General features: G+C 37.8%; 1 protein-coding gene across 1 annotated transcript in view; it reads right to left on the bottom strand.

The window, feature by feature from the left end:
* The window catches only part of NUP37 (nucleoporin 37), a 43,652-nt gene that overhangs the window by 2,537 nt on the left and 20,697 nt on the right, over positions 1–20,418 (bottom strand). The window contains exons 6-8 of the mRNA XM_074226709.1: positions 7,278–7,368; positions 2,557–2,738; positions 1,488–1,538 (exon numbers count right to left, since the gene is read on the bottom strand). Coding sequence (XP_074082810.1) covers positions 1,488–1,538; positions 2,557–2,738; positions 7,278–7,368 — 324 coding nt within the window. The remainder of the gene's footprint in view (positions 1–1,487; positions 1,539–2,556; positions 2,739–7,277; positions 7,369–20,418) is intronic.

Below are 20,418 nucleotides of genomic sequence, written 5' to 3' on the forward strand. Positions count from 1 at the left end.
ATGAAAGGAAGGACCTAGCCTAAAATTTTAAACGAAGATGTGAAAGGACAAAAATGATAGATTGGACTTAGCAGAAGGAATCAACAATGACTCCAACTGAACTGAGGAGACTGGAAGGATTGCAGAGGGGGGGAGATGAGTTAGGGGGCTATTACAATAATCCTCTTCCTCAAATACAGTCTACAAAGACCTTTTCTCATATAGAAAACAAATGGATTCAAAAGGCTTGTAATTTAATTGGAAGCCTGCCAAAGCCACTGCTAAAGGAACTGGTATGTTTAAGGTATAAATTTTATAGTAATCAGTGTGAATCTTTATTTTTGGAAGGGTGTGGTGAAAAGGGAAAATAAAGTTCTTTATGATGGAAAAACTATTCCTCATGGTAAACCCCTCAATCATGTACAATACTGATAGCTATTTGGCTATGGAAGTATTCAAAGTACATAAAAGGAACTAATGAAATTTAGGTTAGAAAGCAAGGTTTGGGCCAACTGGAGAGAAGCAAGTGTTGGGCAAAGACGTCTGGATTTTACACAATAAATAATGGGAGTGGGAGCAGGGAAGAATCAAGTTTAAAGAAAATTTGGCAAAAGACCCATCAAAGCAAAGTAACCCTGGGGGCATTTAAGGATGAACTGAAGAAGATGACGACAAAGAGATAAAAATGGAAACAATCTGTACAGATTTTTCTAACAAACTTTTTTCTGCCGTCAGTAACAGTGGAGCAGCTACATCTGGATGATCGCTGATGGGCTGCATGAGGAAGGAGAAACAGAGCAGCTGGCTTACCCACAGCCAGGACCTCACAGAGGAGGTACATCCCCAAGATGGCACAATCGTGAAAGAGGAACGAGGCCAAAGGTCCAGGAAATATCTAAGAGCTTACTGTTATTTTTAAAACAACAAGAACAACAAAAGTGACTGGGGAAATGTTACAGACTACTGATCCATATGTTTATTTTTCCATTTCTACAAAACTTTTATGAAAATGATTTATACACATATTGATGTTATGAGAAGGTACAGGAAGGGCTTTGCAAATAACATTCACCAGCTGATTTTTTTTTTTTTTTACAATTATTCAGTTTAGGATCTTACTGTCCTTACAGCTTATCTATTAAAAAAAAAGCATTTGACTTGGTAGTGCTAAACAAAGCCTTATAAGTTCTTTTTCAGCAAAGCAAAGAGTAGTCATAAGGTGGTCTATGAAAGAGGTGGAGTTTGAGCTGGACCATGAAGGTTAGGGTGAATGGGGAGAGATGAGGAGAGTACAAAGCATTGCCATCATACTTTGTTGGGGGTATTTTTGTTAGGAGGGTGCTCAATTCATATGACAAGTAACAATAATAGTACTTTGAATTCTGAAATGGTTTTTTCTAACCCTATTCATTTCTTAATTAAAAACAGAGCTTGACTTAAAGATTAACTTAGAAGATGCAAAATGCAGGATTAAATCAGAAACTTTAAAAATACCTGAGAAACAGTACCTGAATAAGTGAGCTCGATCCATATGGACTGGTCTCTTATCCTGAGGATAACTAGAAAGAAAAAATTTAATGACAACCTGTTATTTATTCATCCCAGTTAGCCAGGCAGTCAATATTAAGTGCCAGGACACTCCTTTCTTTTGTCACTGAGTTCAATGCCTAACATCTTCGCTCCTACAGCTTTCCTCTCTAGTTCCTGCTGTATACTAGGGGACTTCATCAGACATACTGACAATCTCTCAAGCACTCTAACCTCACAATTCCTCCAGTTACTGATTTCACATGACTTATTCCTTCACCTCACCTCTGTAAACTGGTAGAGGACAGGTACAACAATTGTGATTGGGTGGTAGATGTGGACTGAGTGAACCTCAAAGGAGGTGAGGTTACTGTGTAATCATGGTAGACTAACAATGGGGAGCAAGGAGTATTCCCACTCTCCCCATACCTGCCAGTGAGTCAGGGGGAATGAGTGAAAGTGCAATCTGTGCTGGAAAGGAGATAATAGAGCGACTGTGTCATCAGGAAGAAACGAAGTCTCTATAAGGCATCTGATTTAAACTGAAATTTGCAGTTTTATGATAAAATGGCGAGTCTAAAGTATTTACACACCGATTACTGAACACAGTTATGATAAAATGCCAGAGAAACTCCAAAGGAGCTTGAATCACCTAAACAAAGATGAAACAAATGATTCATCATCATTAGAAAGGCCTCAGGAAGACACCATCAGAAAGTGGTGTAACAGAAGAATAGTACTGGCAGACAGGAAGTGCCCAACAGGGTAACTTCATGAGAGCCCCAGTTTGACCCACTTTCTGGCTGCCCCCGAACCTCCACCTCCCAGTTCCCCCTGGCATTGTGTTGCCCTCTCCATGAGATCAAGAGCTCCTGGAAGATGAGGCTTCACTGGTTTTCTTGCATTTGTATCCCGAGTGCTTAGCACAGTGCCAGCCACACTGTAAGTACTTAATAAATATGCATTCACCCTACCCCACAGTATGTTGATGTAAATACATATTCCTGCAGAATATAATTTGATTTAATAATAAAATTTCTATGAAAATACCTGGACCGAGTGATGTCCCAGATTAACCAATCATTTCCTGCCACAGCTCCAACTTTGAAGGTGTTTCTTAGGCACCAGTGTGCTGACATTAAAGGCATCTGTTCAGATTCAAGAGACAGGATGGCCTGTTGGGTAATGAGGTCATAGAACCTGATCGTTCCATTCTTCTCTGCAACCATCAACTAAAAGAGAGAAAAAGATGAACCCTATGAAAAGGATAATTACATTTTTTGCTATTTATGCGGATAATAAGAATTTCATAGGCAAATCTATGGTATAAAAGGCTGGTCCAAAAAAGACAAAAATCCCAAACTTTCTTGCTAATACTTAGAATGTAAACTAACACATGAGGTGATGGATTCAATTTGCCAAATTTTTAAAAAGAATTTAACATGTTTATAAGGTACTATGCCAGGTGATATCAGATGATGCTCATATTCTCCGACTAGATGGCAAAAGGTTTTGTGCAAGCCTTCAACAATTAATGGGAGACCTTGGATAAAATAAGAAAAATAAATTTTAATGAAGAAATCATTAATACAATTTCAAGTGATAAGGTAAAACCATTAATAGCTAAGAAGAAAGATCTTGTCTTCCTAAAACTGCTGAGAAAGACTGTTATTCAGGATGAGGTCACATATTTATCATATAACTACAGATTGTCAAGATACCCTCCGAATTAGGAAAAGAATAAGTTCAAGAGTTTGTCAAGAAGAGACAAGTACTGCTTCCAGAAATATCTCTCACTTGTTTAGTCATGAACTTTTCCACTGTCCAAATACGTGAAAGGTAATTACTTCCTTGCTCCTCAAATCTGTGTATGATATGATTTTTCATATCTAGGTCATATATCTTTCTTAGCCTGGTATCTAGTGTGAGCTACTGGGCTAAACCTAATTTCTGCCAGAATGCTATCCAATTTTCCCAGAAAGTTTAGTCCATTAGTAAGTTGTTCTCCCAGTAACTGTGACCTTTGAGGTTTTTTTTAAATTTAATTTATTTTTAATTTTACAATTTTTCCCCCAATCACGTTTCCCTCCCCCCACCCCCACCCCCCAGAAGGCAGTCTTTAGTCTTTACATTGTTCCATGGTATACATTGATCTAAGTTGAATGTGATGAGAGAGAAATCACATCCTTAAGGGAAAAAAAAAGTATAAGAGATAGCAAAATTACATAATGAGATAATGTGGTTTTTTTTTTAATTAAAGGTAGTAGTCTTTAGTCTTTGTTCAAATTGCACAATTCTTTCTCTGGATTCATATGGTATTCTCCATCACAGATACCCCAAAATTGTTGTGACCTTTGAGTGTATTACATATGATGTTTTCTTCTGTATGTAGCACACTAAATCTGTTCCACTGCACACTTGATCTCCTCTCTTCTCCTTCCCCATCCCTCTTCTCTACCAAATTTCTACCAATTTTTTTTTAAATGATTACTGCTTTGTAGTACAGTTAGCAATCTGGTACCAACAGATCCCTTTCCTTCTCTTTCTCCCGCCCCCCCCGATCCTCATTTTGTACAGCTTATCAATATCCTTTCTAAGAGTGTGCTCACAAGTAACATGATAATCTTGATATGATTTAATCAGTTAGGGGCAACAAAGATAAAATGATCATCTTCATCTTTCTGGACATTAAACTGACTTAATGCAGTTTAAGATTATTTTATATTCCTCCCCTTCAACTTAACAAGCATATATTAAATGTATACTATATTTGAGTTTCTGATACATGCTGGGAATATATATATATATATAAAGGGCAAAAACAAAATAGCTCCTGTTTCCAAGAGAATGTATAATCAACTAGGGAAAAATAATACATAGACTGAAATACAAGGCAGGGAAGAAAGAGGGTAATGAGGAGATCCAACAAAGTACTCTAGGATAATCTGATATGGAAAACATTAACAATTTTGGGTCACAAGACAAAGGTAGGGAAGACTTCCCTGGAGGACAAAGCACTGGAGCTGAGCCTTGAAATGCACTTCAAAGTAACACATCTGTGCTCTTCTATGCATAGTGCTATAATAGACACCAAGAATACAGACACTAAAATGGCCTTTCTAAGGAGCTTAAGACTCTGATGAGGGGGGTAAAGCTTCTACAGAGAAGTAAATGAAACAAAATCTTAAGAATGTACAAAAATGAAACCATCAACAAACATTATATTCAATGGGGAGAGGCTAGAGGCATTCCCAATAAGATCAGGGGTGAAACAAGGATGCCCATTATCACCACTATTATTCAATATCATATTAGAAATGTTAGCTTCAGCAATAAGAGAAGGAAAAAGAAATTGAAGGAATTATAATTGGGAAGGAAGAGACAAAACTCTCATTCTTTCGAGATGACATGATGGTATACCTAGAGAATTCAAAGAAATCATCCAAAAAACTACTGGAAACAATTAGCAACTTTAGCAAAGTCACAGGATGTAAGATAAACCCTCATAAATATTCAACTTTTCTATATATGACTAGTAAGATAAAGCAGGAAGAGCTAGAAAGAGAAATCCCATTCAAAGTAACCTCAGACAACATAAAATACCTGGGAGTCTATTTGCCAAGGCAGACTCAGAAACTTTTTGAAAACAATTACAAAACACTTCTATTAAATCAGATTTAAATAACTGGGCAAACATCAACTGCTCATGGATAGGCTGAGCTAATATCATAAAAGTTACAATTCTACCAAAACTAAACTACCTGTTTAGTGACCTACCAATCAAAATTCCAAAAAATTAACTTTAATGAGTTAGAAAAAGTTATAAGTAAATTCATGTGGAGAAATAAAAAGTCAAGAATTTCCTGGGATGTAATGAAAAAAAGTGCAAAAGAAGGTGGCTTAGCCCTACCAGATCTAAAATTATATTATAAAGCATCAGTCATCAAAACTATCTGGTATTGGCTAAGAAATAAAGTGGTGGACCAGTGGAAAAGACTAGGTGCAATAGCAGGAAATGATTATAGTAATCTGCAGTTTGATAAACCCAAAGAATCCAGCTATTGGGATAAAAACTCTCTTTTCGATGGAAAAACTGCTGGGAAAATTCAAAAGGGATACAGTATTTAGAAATAAAAAACAATATTATAAGCAAACTAAAAGATCAAGGAGTAGTTTACCTGTCATATCTATGGAAAGGGAAGCAGTTTATGACTAAGAAAGAGATGGAGAACATCACTAAAAACAAACTAGATGATTTTGATTACATTAAATTAAGAAGCTTTTACACAGACAAAACTACTGTAAGATCAAAAGAAATGTACTAAATTGGGAAACAATCTTTACAACTAGCATTTCTGACAAAGGACTCACTTCTAAAATATACAGAGAACTGAGTCAATTTTTTTAAAAAAAAGCCATTCCCCAATTGAAAAATGGTCAAAGGATATGCAAAGGCAATTTACAGATGAGGAGATGAATCAATAGATCACTTTGAAAAATTGCTCTAAATCATTACTTATTAGAGAAATGCAAATTAAAGCATCTCTGAGGTACCACCTCACACCTCTCAGACTGGCCAATATGACCAGAAAGGACAATGATCATTGTTGGAAGGGTTGTGGAAAATCTTGGACACTATTACATTGTTGGCGGAGCTGTGAACTCATCTGACCTTTCTGGAGAACAGTCTGGAACTATGCCCAAAGGGCAACAAAAATGTGCATACCCTTTGATCCAGCAATACCACTACTGGGTCTATACCCTGAAGAGATGATGAAAATGGGTAAAAACATCAACTGTACAAAAATATTCATAGCAGTCCCGTTTGTGGTGGCAAAGAATTGGAAATCAAGTAAATGTCTTTCAATTGGGGAATGGCTTAACAAACTATGGTATATGCATGGCATGGAACATTATTGTTCTATTAGAAAACAGAAGGTACAGGAATTCAGGGAAGCCTGGAGGAATTTACATGAACTGATGCTGAGCGAGATGAGCAGAACCAGAAAACATTGTATACCCTAACAGCAACATGGGGGTGATGTTCAACCTTGAAGGACTCGCTCATTCCATCAGTGCAAACAATGAGGGATAATTTAGGACTGTCTGAGATGGAGAATACCATCTGTATTTACAGAAAGAACTGTGGAGTTTGAACAAAGACCAAGGACTACTACCTTTAATTTAGGGGAAAAAACCCTGATATCTTATTGTCTTATCTTGATGTCTCTTATACTTTATGTTTCTTCCTTAAAGACATGATTTCTCTCATATTCCATTTGGATCAATGTAGACCATGGAAACAATGTAAAGACTGGCAGATGGCCTTCTGTAGGGGGTGGAGGGAGGGAAGTAAGATTAGGGGAAAAATTGTAAAACTCAAAATAAAATCTTTAAGTAAAAAAGAATGCATAAAAAGCTGGGAGAATTAGTTAAGGTTCAGGGGACAGCAAAGTCGAACTGTGCAAGTAATTGAAGATTTTAAGAGGTAGAAATCAAGAGAGAATGTTTTCTAGGCATGGGATAACCCAAGCAAAGGCATGGTGGGAGAAGGATTGCAGGATTCTGAGTCTAGCCAGAAGCAGAGAAACAGAGGCCAGAGAAAGAACTCACAGGATCTAGCAGTGGATTCTTGTGTTAAACCATTTACCTATTTTACTGAATACGCCCATGATATACACTTGGCTACTTGGATCTGGTCACATTGTACAAACTCTATTTGCATTCATAAATTTAAAAAAAATCAAAAACAAAATCCTATCCCAACTCACCTTACAAGTCTCCTCAGGATGCCAGCAGACACTCATTCCGGGGGAACGGAGAACAAAATGAGCTTTCTGATTCCCTTCTAAGTCCCAGACCCTAGTAAGAGAATATATTAGAGTTTATTGCTACCCCTTGAAAACTATTCATTTGTATGTCCATTCAAAGCAATTAACTAACTAGATGTCAATTTGAGATTTTGTAGTTTACGCAGTAATCTTTTTTCAAAGAAAATTTAATTTTTTTTTAAGTAAATGAGACAGCATTACAAAAATTCAAGTTCTGCTCTCTATGGGACCATAAAAAGCTGAAGTGTTTTCATACTCAATCACATAGGAAGTTGCCATACTCTTTCTGGGATGTGATTAATAGGCTGTAATATATGTCAAAGTCTTCTGGCACTGTGACATGGTAGAACAACTTTTAAGTTAATGACTTTCTATATTATGGGCTGCTGTATCTTGGAGTTTCTAGGAGCTGAATCTCACTACTAAACAGGCTGCAATTCCCTAATTCAGTTTATGTTAAACTTTCTATCAATGGAATTTCAAAGGAAGACAGGGCTCCTGTTTTCAAAAAACACCACACAATTATGCTGAGGCGACTAACATGGCTTGACAAACTTGAATTCATTGAAGTCAATGGTCACTTTCTTGTATTCTCTTGTTTTCTCCAACCATCCTAGTCAGATGCTTTCTCTTATTTATAATTCTTTTGCTTTAGCTCTTCCCTCTTTTTACTGTTGCTACCACAAGCTCAGTCTCTTTGTTCTGATTTTTCCCCAGTAGAACTCCAGAGTTGTGGCCCAACAGAATAGGGTATATTCCAGTAACTTCCTTGCTTTTTTTTTTTTTAAACAAAATCTGTGATAATGGTGGCCAGCTTGTAAAAGAAAGTGAACCTCTGAGGAAGGCATTGAGCACACATATAATGCTCATGCTTTGGGATAATAAACATAGAATAGGCAAAATGGAAATAGCATGTCAGAATAAGAGGAGAGTCTGTGAGGAGACCAGGGCTCATTTAATGTTAAAAGATCTTCAGCCCCACTGAGTGAACAGATTTCTAATGGGAAGATGTGGACAAGAGCTGTCCTGGAGAAGATGGTGAGGATAAGCTGCCATCTAGAGCCCTGGAGGAAGGGCTCACAGAAAATCAACTATGGATACACTGTAGTAGTGAAGCATGAGGAAAGGGTATATGATTGATAGATCAATCAATAAGCATTTATTAGGGGTCTGCTTGTGTTCCAGGTCCTGAACTTGGCATTGGGGAGGTGATGTATTAGTTACTCAGAAGGAACTGTACTAATATACATTATAGATGACCATAAATCAATTGACCTTTGCTCAGGGATTAGGTGACCTTACTTTCTCAGAAAACTTTATAGATTATTTTAACTCTTTCCTTTCATCCCCATAAAGCCTCGCAGGCTCATTGATTATCATTTGTAGACAGTGATGTGGTGCAGTAGAAAGTTGGGCCTGGAGACAGGAAAACCCAAGTTCAAATTTGGCGTCAGAAAAATGACAGTACCTCACTCCCAGTATGGCTGGAGGGAACAAATGAGGTAATATTGTAAGGGCTTATTCATTTCCCCTTCTCTTTTCCCCTTTTCCCCTCCCTCATTTGTATAGAAAGAAGGAACAAGGCTGACATGGAAAAAGGTAGTCAAAGAAAGGGCTAACAAAGTGGCCCCAGGATTCTATTTTTCTGACTGTCTGAGTCATTACACACGTTTCTGTTTGTGCCATTTATCTTTCACTGAATTTTACTTAACAGTGTTTTGATTATCTCAAACTTTTTCTTTTTATTAAAGCCATTTAAAAAAATCTAAACAAAATAATTTGAAAGAAAATATATTTAATGAAAAATACCCATTTCCAATGTTGAAAGATCAATATATTCACTTTTAAATGAATTCAAATCCAAATAAGAGTATCTACTTGACTAAATATATTAGAAGCACACCTTCTGAAATGTCAGACATATTATCTTTAGACCCAATAATATCAAATAATACAAATTTTTTCAACTACATTAAGCATGCAGGGGGAAAATTATGATTTTGTTGTATCATAAAGTTATGGCAACTGCCACATTTATGAGACACACAAACAGTAACAAGAAGAAATAAAATGTTAACACAAGCTTCTATTTTATTTCTACTGAAATTATAAAATTTTGCTTTGACTATTTAGTGAATCCCATGAGAGAATGGTTTAAAACCTCCATTGTTTTGATTCCGCTCTAACACACAGATGATTTTATGGTAGTCATTATATAAGACATCAGACAGACATACAGGTTTCAGAATAAGGATAATAATATTTTTAAAAAGCTAATCAATTAAGGAAATTTATTTTCCCAAATAGTCAATTTAATCATTATGCTATCTTCACTTAAAGCCCCCTCCCCACCTCAAAACACCTTGATGTAATCCCAGGCAATAATAAAATCAGGACAAGTTTCCCCACCCTCTTTGGGATAAGATGGCTTATGGTTTAAAATTAGATGCTTATTCAACAAATTTCTGTGGTTGTATAATCTAGGACCAAAAAATACAAAAGACAATAAATTGACTGTGATGAGCCTAATTATATTAGCTGTATTGTATAAAATATGTTATTTTTAAATGTGATCGTCAAGTTTCTTTCAAGACTTATGGTAGAGTTCAACAGACTTTTCTAGGATTTATCTGACTTATTCATCAGATTTCTATTTCCTGAGGAGTGCAGAAAATTCTGTATAACTTAAACCTGCATTCACACGTTCATTGTGCAAATCTTCTTATCCTCCCCAACTGTGGGAGATTTGGTTTAGAAACCTAAATTCACCCCGCCAAGTTGACAAAACCTAATTAACTTTCAGAGCATGGAAAAGGCAAAGCCTAAAGTCCTTATGAGAAAGGGAATCTGTGATTAATTCTTCTTCCTTTGCATAAGAAATTAATTAGACATTTTTATGTTTATGAGCATCTGTTGATGAGTTTATAAATAAATAATATATATGTTTAAAAATCTAAATAATTAAAACTCACAAAGCAGGAATGTTTTGTGATATCTAAATTAACTTAACTTCATCATTCTGAGGAAAAATGTAGCTTATAAGGAAAAAAACTTCTTTTCCAAGTCACCATTGGTAATAATGATAATAAGAGAATGAAAATGTTCAGGATAAAATATTTTAAAAACAGATTATGAGGGACAGCTAGGTGGCACAGGTGGAGAAAGCACTAGCCCTGGAGTCAGGAGGACCAGATTCAAATCTGATCTCAGACACTGATTTACTTAGCGGTGTGACCTTGGGTAAGTCATTTAATTCTATTATCTTGCAAAAATCACCCCCCCCCAAAAAAAACTTGATTATGAGTCAGACACTGAACAAAGCTATTTCATTCAGTTCTCATAACTCTGCAAAATAGGTACTATTATTATGACCAGTTTATAGCAAAGGAAACTGAGGCAGGTGGGTGAAATGATTTGCCTAGGACCACACAACTGGTGTGATATATATACATCATCTAAAACTAGATTTGAATCCAGGTCTCCCTAACTGGCCTCTATCCACTGCACCAGCTGCCTCTCCTTTTAAACTTTCTCCATTTAGATTTTGTGTGTAAATGAACTGAATGGATCGGTAGTTTTGATCGGACATTCGTTGTTTTTGAGCAGACCTTTCCCAGTGTTTATAAAAGAAGTAGAAAATGACTGAGCAAAGTCTAGAACTTGTCCAGGAATTGGGACAGTCATTTTCCTTCTGGAGGCCTCAATTTCCTGCCCTGTGTCTTTTCAGATATCAGGGGTGTGGCTGGGTTGTTATCAGACTGGATGACTTTTCTCAGCGTGTTGGGAATTCTCACTAGGTGTGCAGAAAATTCTGTGGTTCTTACACCTGCATTCACATGTTCAGGCTGTTAAGTCTTCCCACCCTGCACAGAGGGGTACCATTACTCATGATGCCAACACTGGCCTGGGATGATCTTTCAAACTTTAGTATTGTTTGATTCTAAGTCACACAACTCTCCCATGAGACCTTTCTTATCTGAACAGTTTCTAAAATAGAAAAATCATAAAATTTGTGTTTATTTGCTTTACATTCCTACTGCATGTGTAACTAATCTTTTTATCCATGCTTGTTGTCTTCCCCATTAGAATCAAAGTTTTTTTGCAAACAGGGACTTTTCATTTTTTGTCCTTGTAACTCCAATGCCTACCTGGGACACACCACCGCTAATTGGTCTCAAAGTAAAAAATGTCAAAGTTTCAGCAAGGTACTGATGTTATTCAACTTTCTTATGTGTAAATTATGCTAATAAAATCAAGTACAGCCTAGGACAAAATTTGACATGAATGATTTTTATCAAGAGTAAAGGATGCTCAAACAGAGCTGTTATAAAACTGTGAAACCAGTTTAAAAAAAACAAACCAACCAACTAGCCACAATTTCTTAAAAGATTTCAATAGTTGGCCATACAAAAGGTGTGGTGATTTTGGCCAGGTCAAGAAACTAACCACAATGGCCTTGATGGTCAAACCTCTTAAATGCCATTACATCTCCTCACAAGTATGCAGATAGTATGATTCAAAACCTCCATTTGGTCAGAATGAACTGTAATCTTAAAAAAATTCATGCTGAGAGCAAGTTTTCAAATAAAATCAGGTTGACAACAAGAAAGGAAATTGGTTTATTTATGAATGTTCAGAGTTTGTAGTAGAAAACCATTGCTCTGCCTTGGATCCTAGAGAAGGTCCTTTTAAGAGCTTCTGAAAAACTGAAAAACAAAGCAAAACCAAACCAAACTACCTCCAAACTGTCTAGCTAACATGCTAGATGGCCTAGAAGAGAAACATGACTTCCTTGTTAGAATGAGGTGGAGGTGGTATACAGTATTGAGTCAGGCAGGAAATCTGAGAAATCCTTATGATCCTTGAGAATTTGAGAATGTAGGAGGGAAGGGAACACACACACACACACACACACACATGCATGGTTGCCTGTGGTGCAAGTGTCAGTGTCATCCTTGGGTACCAATCAGCCACCCAAAGTTCAAGGCCCACATGAGGTGAGTTGGTGGATGGAGGTCATTTCCAACTGTGTAGCAGGTCAGCAGTGCTCCCTGAACATCTTGGTTCTCTCTTCCCGGTCAGCATTTGGCTCCAACTAGCCTGCTAACTCTAACTGCCAAGGACAAGTGGGATCTGTCTGATTCCTGCACATTTTTGGAGTTGGAATATGAAACACACGTCCTAGCTTAAGGCTCAGCATGCGTGGCCTCTATGAAGCCAAAGGAAAAAGAGCAGAACACAAAGTACACTAGAGGAGGAGTCAGAAGACCTGTAGTCTAATCCTGAACGTGCTAGTGTGTTAGCTTCACCAAACTATAGTCTATTCTCTATAAAATGAGAAGAAAGATGCCCTATCAGCCCTATCAATGTGACATCGAGATAAGAGGGAAAAGCAGCATGTGGCAGGAGAAAGACAACCTGGGCTCATATCCAATGTACTTGGCTCTCTAAGAGAATGTAAACTCTTTGATAATGGAGGGCCAGTTGCATTTTTCTGTATTTGTATCCCCAGGACCTGGCAAACAGCAGGTGCTTAATAAGTATTTTTGGTTGATAGAATGGTTGGGTTGCCAAGACAGCACTCATCATCTTCTAGTCTTCACTGTTTCACCCAGAAGAACAGAAAAACTACTACAGAGGTGACAGGGATGGGTAAGAACTGAAGTGGGGAGCTGTCTCACAGACAGAGCCTGGAGATATGACTATGGGGTGAAGAAAGTCTAATCAATGAGGGAGTCCTGTAGCAAGGCTCAAATCCAGAGAGCAATCAGCACCTTACAAGTTTACATTCCAATGAATACCATGGACTTTGGTGAGACTTTGAGACTATAACTTTCAGCTGGTTATGCTAGCTTCCTTGCCGGTGGTTTAGAAAAGCTCAAAAATCTTGTGCTGCCTCTGGGGTGGGAAGGTAGGGGTCCTAATCTAAGCATGCCTGGAGAAGGCATACTAATTCACTACTTTGACAGAAGGGTTAGAATTGGGCAGCCCATTCCTGAATTCTCAGATGAAAAGAAAAGAGATAATCAGAGATCCCAGTCCTTCATAGGAGGAATATGAAGTTGGACAGGACGGGGGGGGGGGGGGGGGGGGAGAGAAGAAATATGTTGCTAATATTCAACTATGAATATAGTTGCCTAAAGAAACAATGTTACTGCGGTATGGGTTAATTAAGTTTTGGTAACTGGTTCGTCTATCTTAATATTACTTTTTAAATGGAAAAATGAATTCTAAATCCCAAATTTACAAACCAAGTTTTGTAACATAGCCTATTTGGAAATTGAGGATTGACTGTATAGTGGGTCAAGATGCAAAAAATGCCTGTGTCCTTCAATAAGACTTGCCATAAAACAAGCTTACATTGCAATTCAATGTTCCTAAATTTTAGAGCTAAAACTACAGATAAATATTTAAGATTATATTTTGAAATAAAGAATTGGCTTCGCTTTATACTTTTCCTATAGAACTTAAGATGTCAGGAAGTATTTAAAAAGAACCTAAGGCGGGGGCCCTCATATCTCAGGCATGTATCATTATATACATTAATCTAAGCCGCATTTTAAATTCCGCAATCATTTATTAAGCACTTCCCAACTTCAAGACATTCTAACAGGTGTTAAGAAGGCAACAACGAAATGGTCTCAAGATTCCATGAGCAGAGAGCACAGTATTAGACACATTTATCCCCCTTGTGGGATTTTTTTTGATAAATATAATGGAGTGATTTACCATTGCTTTCTCCAGCTCATTTTACAGACGAGGAAACTGAGGCAATGTTCAGTGACTTGTCCAGGGTCACACAGCTAGTCAGTATCTCAGGCCAGATTTGAACTCAGGGACATCAATCTTCCTGACTCCAGGTCTGGTGTTTTATGCACATGTGTCCTCTCCTACAAGAAGCCCTTCAGGCCTAGTAGTCCCTTTTAGCTTTCCCTCCAAAAATCAAGGGCAACTAAATGATACAGTGCATAGAGGACTAGACCTGGAGTCAGGAAGGTTGATGTCCCTGAGTTCAAATCTGGCCTCAGACACTAATTAGGTGACCCTGGGCAAGTCACCAAACACTATTTGTCTCCATTTGCTCATCTGTGAGATGAGTTGGAGTAAGAAATGGTAAATTATTCCATTACATTTACCAAGAAAGTCCCACAAGGGGTCAAGAGTCACCTTGAAGGGAGTAGAGATTTTAAGAGGCAGAAGAGAGTACAGCAGGAGAAAGAATGGAGGCTAATCTGGTCAGAATATCATACACCTGACTAAGGGACATAAGGCTGCAAAGACAGTTGGCGCCAGGTTAGGGAAGGTTTTAAATGCCCATTGGGTAGTTTGCATTTTACTGTAGAGTCAATATGGACTTCCTGATGCTTCTTAAGAAGGGGAGTGAAGGGGCAGCTCTAGGTGACACAGTGGATAGAGCACCAGCCCTGGAGTCAGAAGGACCCGAGTTCAAATCTGACCTCACACTTGATACCTACTAGCTGTGTGATCTTGGGCTGGTGACTAAACCCCATTGCCTTGCAAAAAAAAAACAAACCCAAACTAATAATAATAAAAAGGGCAGTGTTATGGTCAGACCTGTACTTTCTAACATCCATTTGGCAGCTGTGTGGAGGATAAATTATTGAGGGTAGAGACTGGATGCAGGAAATTATGTCAACAGCCTAGAGGAGAAGGGATAAGGCCTGAGCAGAGTAGATGATATAAAAATGGAAAGAGAGGAATGAGAATAAAAAGGTTGTTGAGTTGATATGACAAGACTTGGCAATGGACTGGATGGGGACAGGGCAAGTAGTGAGAGCTAAGAATCAAGGCTCTTGAAGGTTAGATGACCGAAGAGAATGGGGGTAATCTGATAGAAATAGGTACATTTAAAAGAAAAACAATTAGTTTTGTTTATAACTCTTCAACAGAATGTTGCTCGCTAACACTGCCAAATAACATATAGTCATTTGAAAAGATTTCTTGGAATATTGGCTTGCCTGTTGTGAGCTAAATTCAATTGACTCGTGAATATTCCCACAAACAGAGGTAAGGATAATACAAAATGGCAGATAATCCAAAAATCATTTATACTTGGCATTAGATGGTGTTTTTGTACTTACATTTGACTATGGGTGTGTCTGATATTCTGGGATTCATTTCAAACCAAAAAAAAAAAATGAAACCACATTTTGAAGATCTAACTTAAGAGTTGGGAAGTAGTTCAATTTCTTCATCTTGCCCCCTGCTAAAATTTTCCCCTGCCCTCCTCTATGCTGAGAATGGGTCACATGCCCTTGCTAAAATCTTCCTTGGTTGGTTTGGGTTTTACGTAGCTTCTATGGCAAACAAAAATCAAAAGTGGAAAGTGAGTTCTATGTTCTCTGTGAAAGAGATTATTGGTATATGATTATGCAGGCTAGGGTTGAATAAGCCCTGGTTCTGTGCTGCTGCTAGAACACATAATGGGAGGTAGAATTAGAAACAAACCCTCAGGGAAGGGCTACACTGCTGGGCAGAGCACCCAACCACTTCAACTACAATGGCCAAAGATCTACATGAAATAAGGAACCTTGTTTATTGCTGAAATGTTTCCAGAGAAAACATCTCATGTCCCTTTGGAGTGTAAGGATCTTAGACTACTAGGTGTGGCTCATAGAATGTGACAGCTGAAAGGAACTTTTAAGAATGAGACTAGGTGATCTCCAAGGTCACTTCCAGAAAGATTGGATGGCTAGTTTGCTTCTAAGTTGGGTAAAGTTATCTATTAAAATTAATTTGACCTAGAAGCAAACAGGAATTCGTGAAGGATGAAATGATCTGTGCTCTTTCCCACTTTACCCTGCCCTCTTCTCTGAAAATCACATATTCAAGAGATGAAAAAAGTATGCAAATTCAGTAGTGAAATATTCACAAGGGCCTTTCAAAAATGATAATTAGTAGAGAGCAAACTTCTTTTCTGTGGATTCTAAAGAAGGAGATTTTAAGTAATAATTTATTCTTTTTATTCTATTGTTTTTGATTTCTGGCTGGCTAATTATCTGCTTGGGAGTTCACTACAGAAGAAATTTCTGCTACCAAATGTTTTTGTCAATATGGACAAAAGGAAAATGGATGGTATTAACTGACACATCTGTATTCACTTGGCTCCTTTAACTGGTAGAAACCATGACCCTTGTGAAAGAATTACGTTGTTTAATGAACTATAATGCACAATAAAATATGGTAAGTAATAGCTTGGAGATATAATCAAAGTGGGTAAAGGCCACCCTGGAGAGCCACAAGGGAGGATGGAGTGAGACTTCTTCTAACACCTAAGGAAATAAATGTAATGGGGAAGAGGTCAGGGATAAAGATTTCCCTGCACATCTGTTGATAATATCTGTCCATAATATGGCCTCATACTACCTACCCCTTTTTTCCATTATTTCCTAACATCTGGTCAGTCCATATGATCCTAATTTTGTTTATACCTTCGATTATAAAAGCAAATCTGCTTCCTTTTTTACTCAGATGAATCAATTAAGAAGGATTCATGAACACTTATTATGTGCCAGGAGCTCTGTGGAATACAAAATGACAAGGTGTGTTTGCTCAATATTTGGCTCTTTTAACTGGAAGCTCTCTGATCAAGGGAGAGCTATGGTGAGTCGTGTGCTCTAGCAATAATATAAGGTGAGGTGGAAATAGGATCAAGTGAGGCAGAGCCAGAAGACTCAATGGGACATCTCTGGACTTCTTTTCATAGGACTTTTTCCCTGTAAAAATAGGACTCAGGTTGCACAACATACTTGAATAAATTAGAGAAGAAATTACTACAAAGTTTTCAAAAAAGGGATCAGAAAGTATTCATTAGAGTAGATGGGGAAGGATTCACTACAGAGGAACAATTTAAGCAGGTTGATGAATGGGAAAATATGAATAAGCTGAGAGTAAGGATGAATTCCAGTTGGGAAAAAGCACATAATCAAAAACATGGAATTAGCAGGGCCAAGTACTAACCTTCTATTGGAGAACACTAGGATGATAGGAAGGGAAGTGCTACATTAATTAGCTTTCCAGTTTTGAAACTGATGAGTCAAAAAGGCACAATAACAAAAAAAAGGTTAAGCTGATTAAATTATGCACTTTAAAATTTTGGGCTTAATGAAAGTCTATGAACTTCTAAAAATGTCCTTAAAGGACAAAGATTACATTTAAAAGCTGTGATGAATACTGAGAAAAGTGACATACATATCCAGGTATGCAACCATTATTTATAATAGAACAATAGTTTGGGAATAATATTAGCAATTTTATTTTGAGTACAAAAATGGATAAAAAACAACATATATATGATTCAAAAAAGAAACCAGGCAGAATTTCAGGGGAAGAATACCTCTGAATTTCATTTAGGTGCTTAATTTTAAAAAACTAAACATTTCAAAGATACTCTGCCAAAGTTCACAGATTTTTTTAAATACAAAATGCACATGTCTGAGCTAAGTTCATGACATTTTGAAGGGAAAAATAGTTACGAATATGTTTAACAAATTTAGAAACAGTAAGCTCTGACAATTTAGTTTCTTGGAATTGTTTGAAAAGGATTAATCAATGCTCTGTGAAAACAGCTAATAGATATAAAGCAAGGTTGTGAAGCACAGTTTATTTTTATAAAGGTGCGAAGTTACTTTAAGGTCAATGTACAGAAGAATCATTAACATGACTTAATTTGTATAGACAAACCGTACATCTTTTTAGATTAGATATATTTTTAGAAAGATGAGGATACTGAAAAATTTGTCACCTCTACAATATGCTCATGTGTTCTACTTTTCTGTGTCTTTTCTAAACTGTATCGCCGCCATATCAACTCACAATAGGTGCTTCATAAACTTGCTGAATTGTGTCTGCAGTTCAGCAGGGGCAGTGGGGAGCCTCAAAATCAATACATTCCTACCGCCACTGAAATACCATATGTCAGTGTTCTTGCAGATCACATGCGATGAGTTCAGTTTTAAGGCATGCAGAATAAATAGGAGAAATTTTTCTGCAACATAATAAGTTTTAACATAAACTTACCAGTAATACCACATAGGGAATATTAGTATTCCATTATTTCCAAGAAAAACTTCAGAGTTCAGTTTGTAGCCTAAAATTTAACTCTATGCTGAATATTAGTTCTAACTTTAAAAAATATATATCTTTTACCCTTCACAACAATAAACAAGACTTAAAAACAAACCAAACCCCTATCTGAATGATTCTTAGGGATCCTTGGTGGCAACCCAAGAGATCTATAGAATGTAATACAGGAATTAAGGGATTATAGAACAAATGCTAAGCAAATTGACCTTGCAAAACACTGTGTGAGTGGACCCAATTTTACATAGGAACATTATACTGAGATCCAGGAACCATTTTCACGTGGGGTCTTCAATCTTATTACAAAGCCTAAGCCAATCATGCCTTTTGCTACTGGACTTGTTTCAGCTGTGCCCCAGTTCCCCTGGTCCTCTTCTGTCTCCAATCAGAACTGGGCCTCCCTCCTGCTCCAAGGATCCTTTCGGAACCAGTGGGATATCTCTTGTTCCTGGCCAGTTCCAAGCCACCAGGATCTCCTCGCCCCCTCAACCCTAGCTCCCTAGGAGAGCAGGTCCTTGTCTCCCCTGGAGGGCAGCCTCCTCACCTCCAAGGCAATGCAAGCTTCTGGTAAGCAGGGGCTGCCTTGCTTCCTTGAATCTGTATCCCTGGTGCTTAGTAGTACAGTGCCAGATACAAAGGACGTACTTAATAGATATCCTCTCATTGACTGATGGCTCCAAGATCTCATCTCGTATAGCAAGATCCCAGGCACCCAGGATAGAATGCTAGGCCTGGAGTCAGGAAAAGCTGAGTTCAAATTCAGAAACTTAACAGCTGTGTGACTCTGGGCAAGTCACTTCTCCTTGGTTTGCCTCAAGTTTCCTCAACTGTAAAATGGAAATAATAATTGTACCTCCCTCCCAGAGTGATTATGAGGATTAATTGAAACAAAATTTGGGAAGTGCCCAGCACAGAGTAAGCACTATAGAAATGTTGACTGGGATTATTATTAATACTGGTTCCCATACCAACCCTTTCATGTCTTTTCAGTCTATTAAATTCTTATTCAGGTCTTCCATATATTCATAACCACAAGGCACCAGAGGCAGGTGGTTGTAGCAACAAGCATGTTGGAATGATTGTGAACATGACTCAGTGTCCCCAGTGCAATCTTCAAGAACTGAGATGACCCTGCTCGTGGTCCCAGAGAACTCTGCCTGGATTACTCCTGAGACACAGCCAGTGCCACAAGTAAGAGATTTGCTTTATGTTGTCCTTTATGCCAACACTCAGTGAATCCAGTCCTAGTCATACTGGTTACTGGTTCTTGTCTGTTTTTAACATGCACAGTAAACTCCATGTTTGAAGGGAGTCTTTAAGGTTCCATGTCTATGTCCATTATCATCTCAGAAAGCACAGATACTGGCAGGTTGGACATTCTTGACTTGCCCAAGGTCACACAGCTAGGTAATTATTAAGTGTCTGAGGCCAGATTTGAACTCAGGTCCTCCTAACCCCAGGGCCAGTGCTCTATTCACTGTGTCAACCAGCTGCCCCAAGGTTGGCCATTCTTTATGCCTTTAAGTCAGTTATGGGACTGCAGATGTGTCCTCCTACAGGTGATCTCCAAAAGCCTCTCCATCACCTTTTGAAGGGTCATGATTAGGGTTCCACCTTTATGCCTTTAGGTATAGATGGACTGCTCCTGTAAAGACCATACAGATAAGAGCTGCTTTTGGATACAAATTTCAGTTCATCAGCTAGCTTCTTTGACTCCTGTGACCTCTATTTTCATTCCACTCTAATCATACAAAAAAGTGGGCACAGTATTCCATCATTACCCATGATTTCCATCATTACCCATTACCTATTTACATGATCAAAATTTCTGAAATTCCAAACATAATCTCCTTTCAGTTGATCAGCAAACATTATTGAGCCACACACTGGGGTAAGCTTCGAGAAGACAAAGATAGTTAAAACATGGTCCTTGCTCTGAATGTGCTCCCATTCTCATGGAGAGAGAATAGACCTGGGA

Source organism: Macrotis lagotis, chromosome 2 (assembly GCF_037893015.1).
Source record: "Macrotis lagotis isolate mMagLag1 chromosome 2, bilby.v1.9.chrom.fasta, whole genome shotgun sequence".
NCBI lineage: Eukaryota > Metazoa > Chordata > Mammalia > Peramelemorphia > Peramelidae > Macrotis > Macrotis lagotis.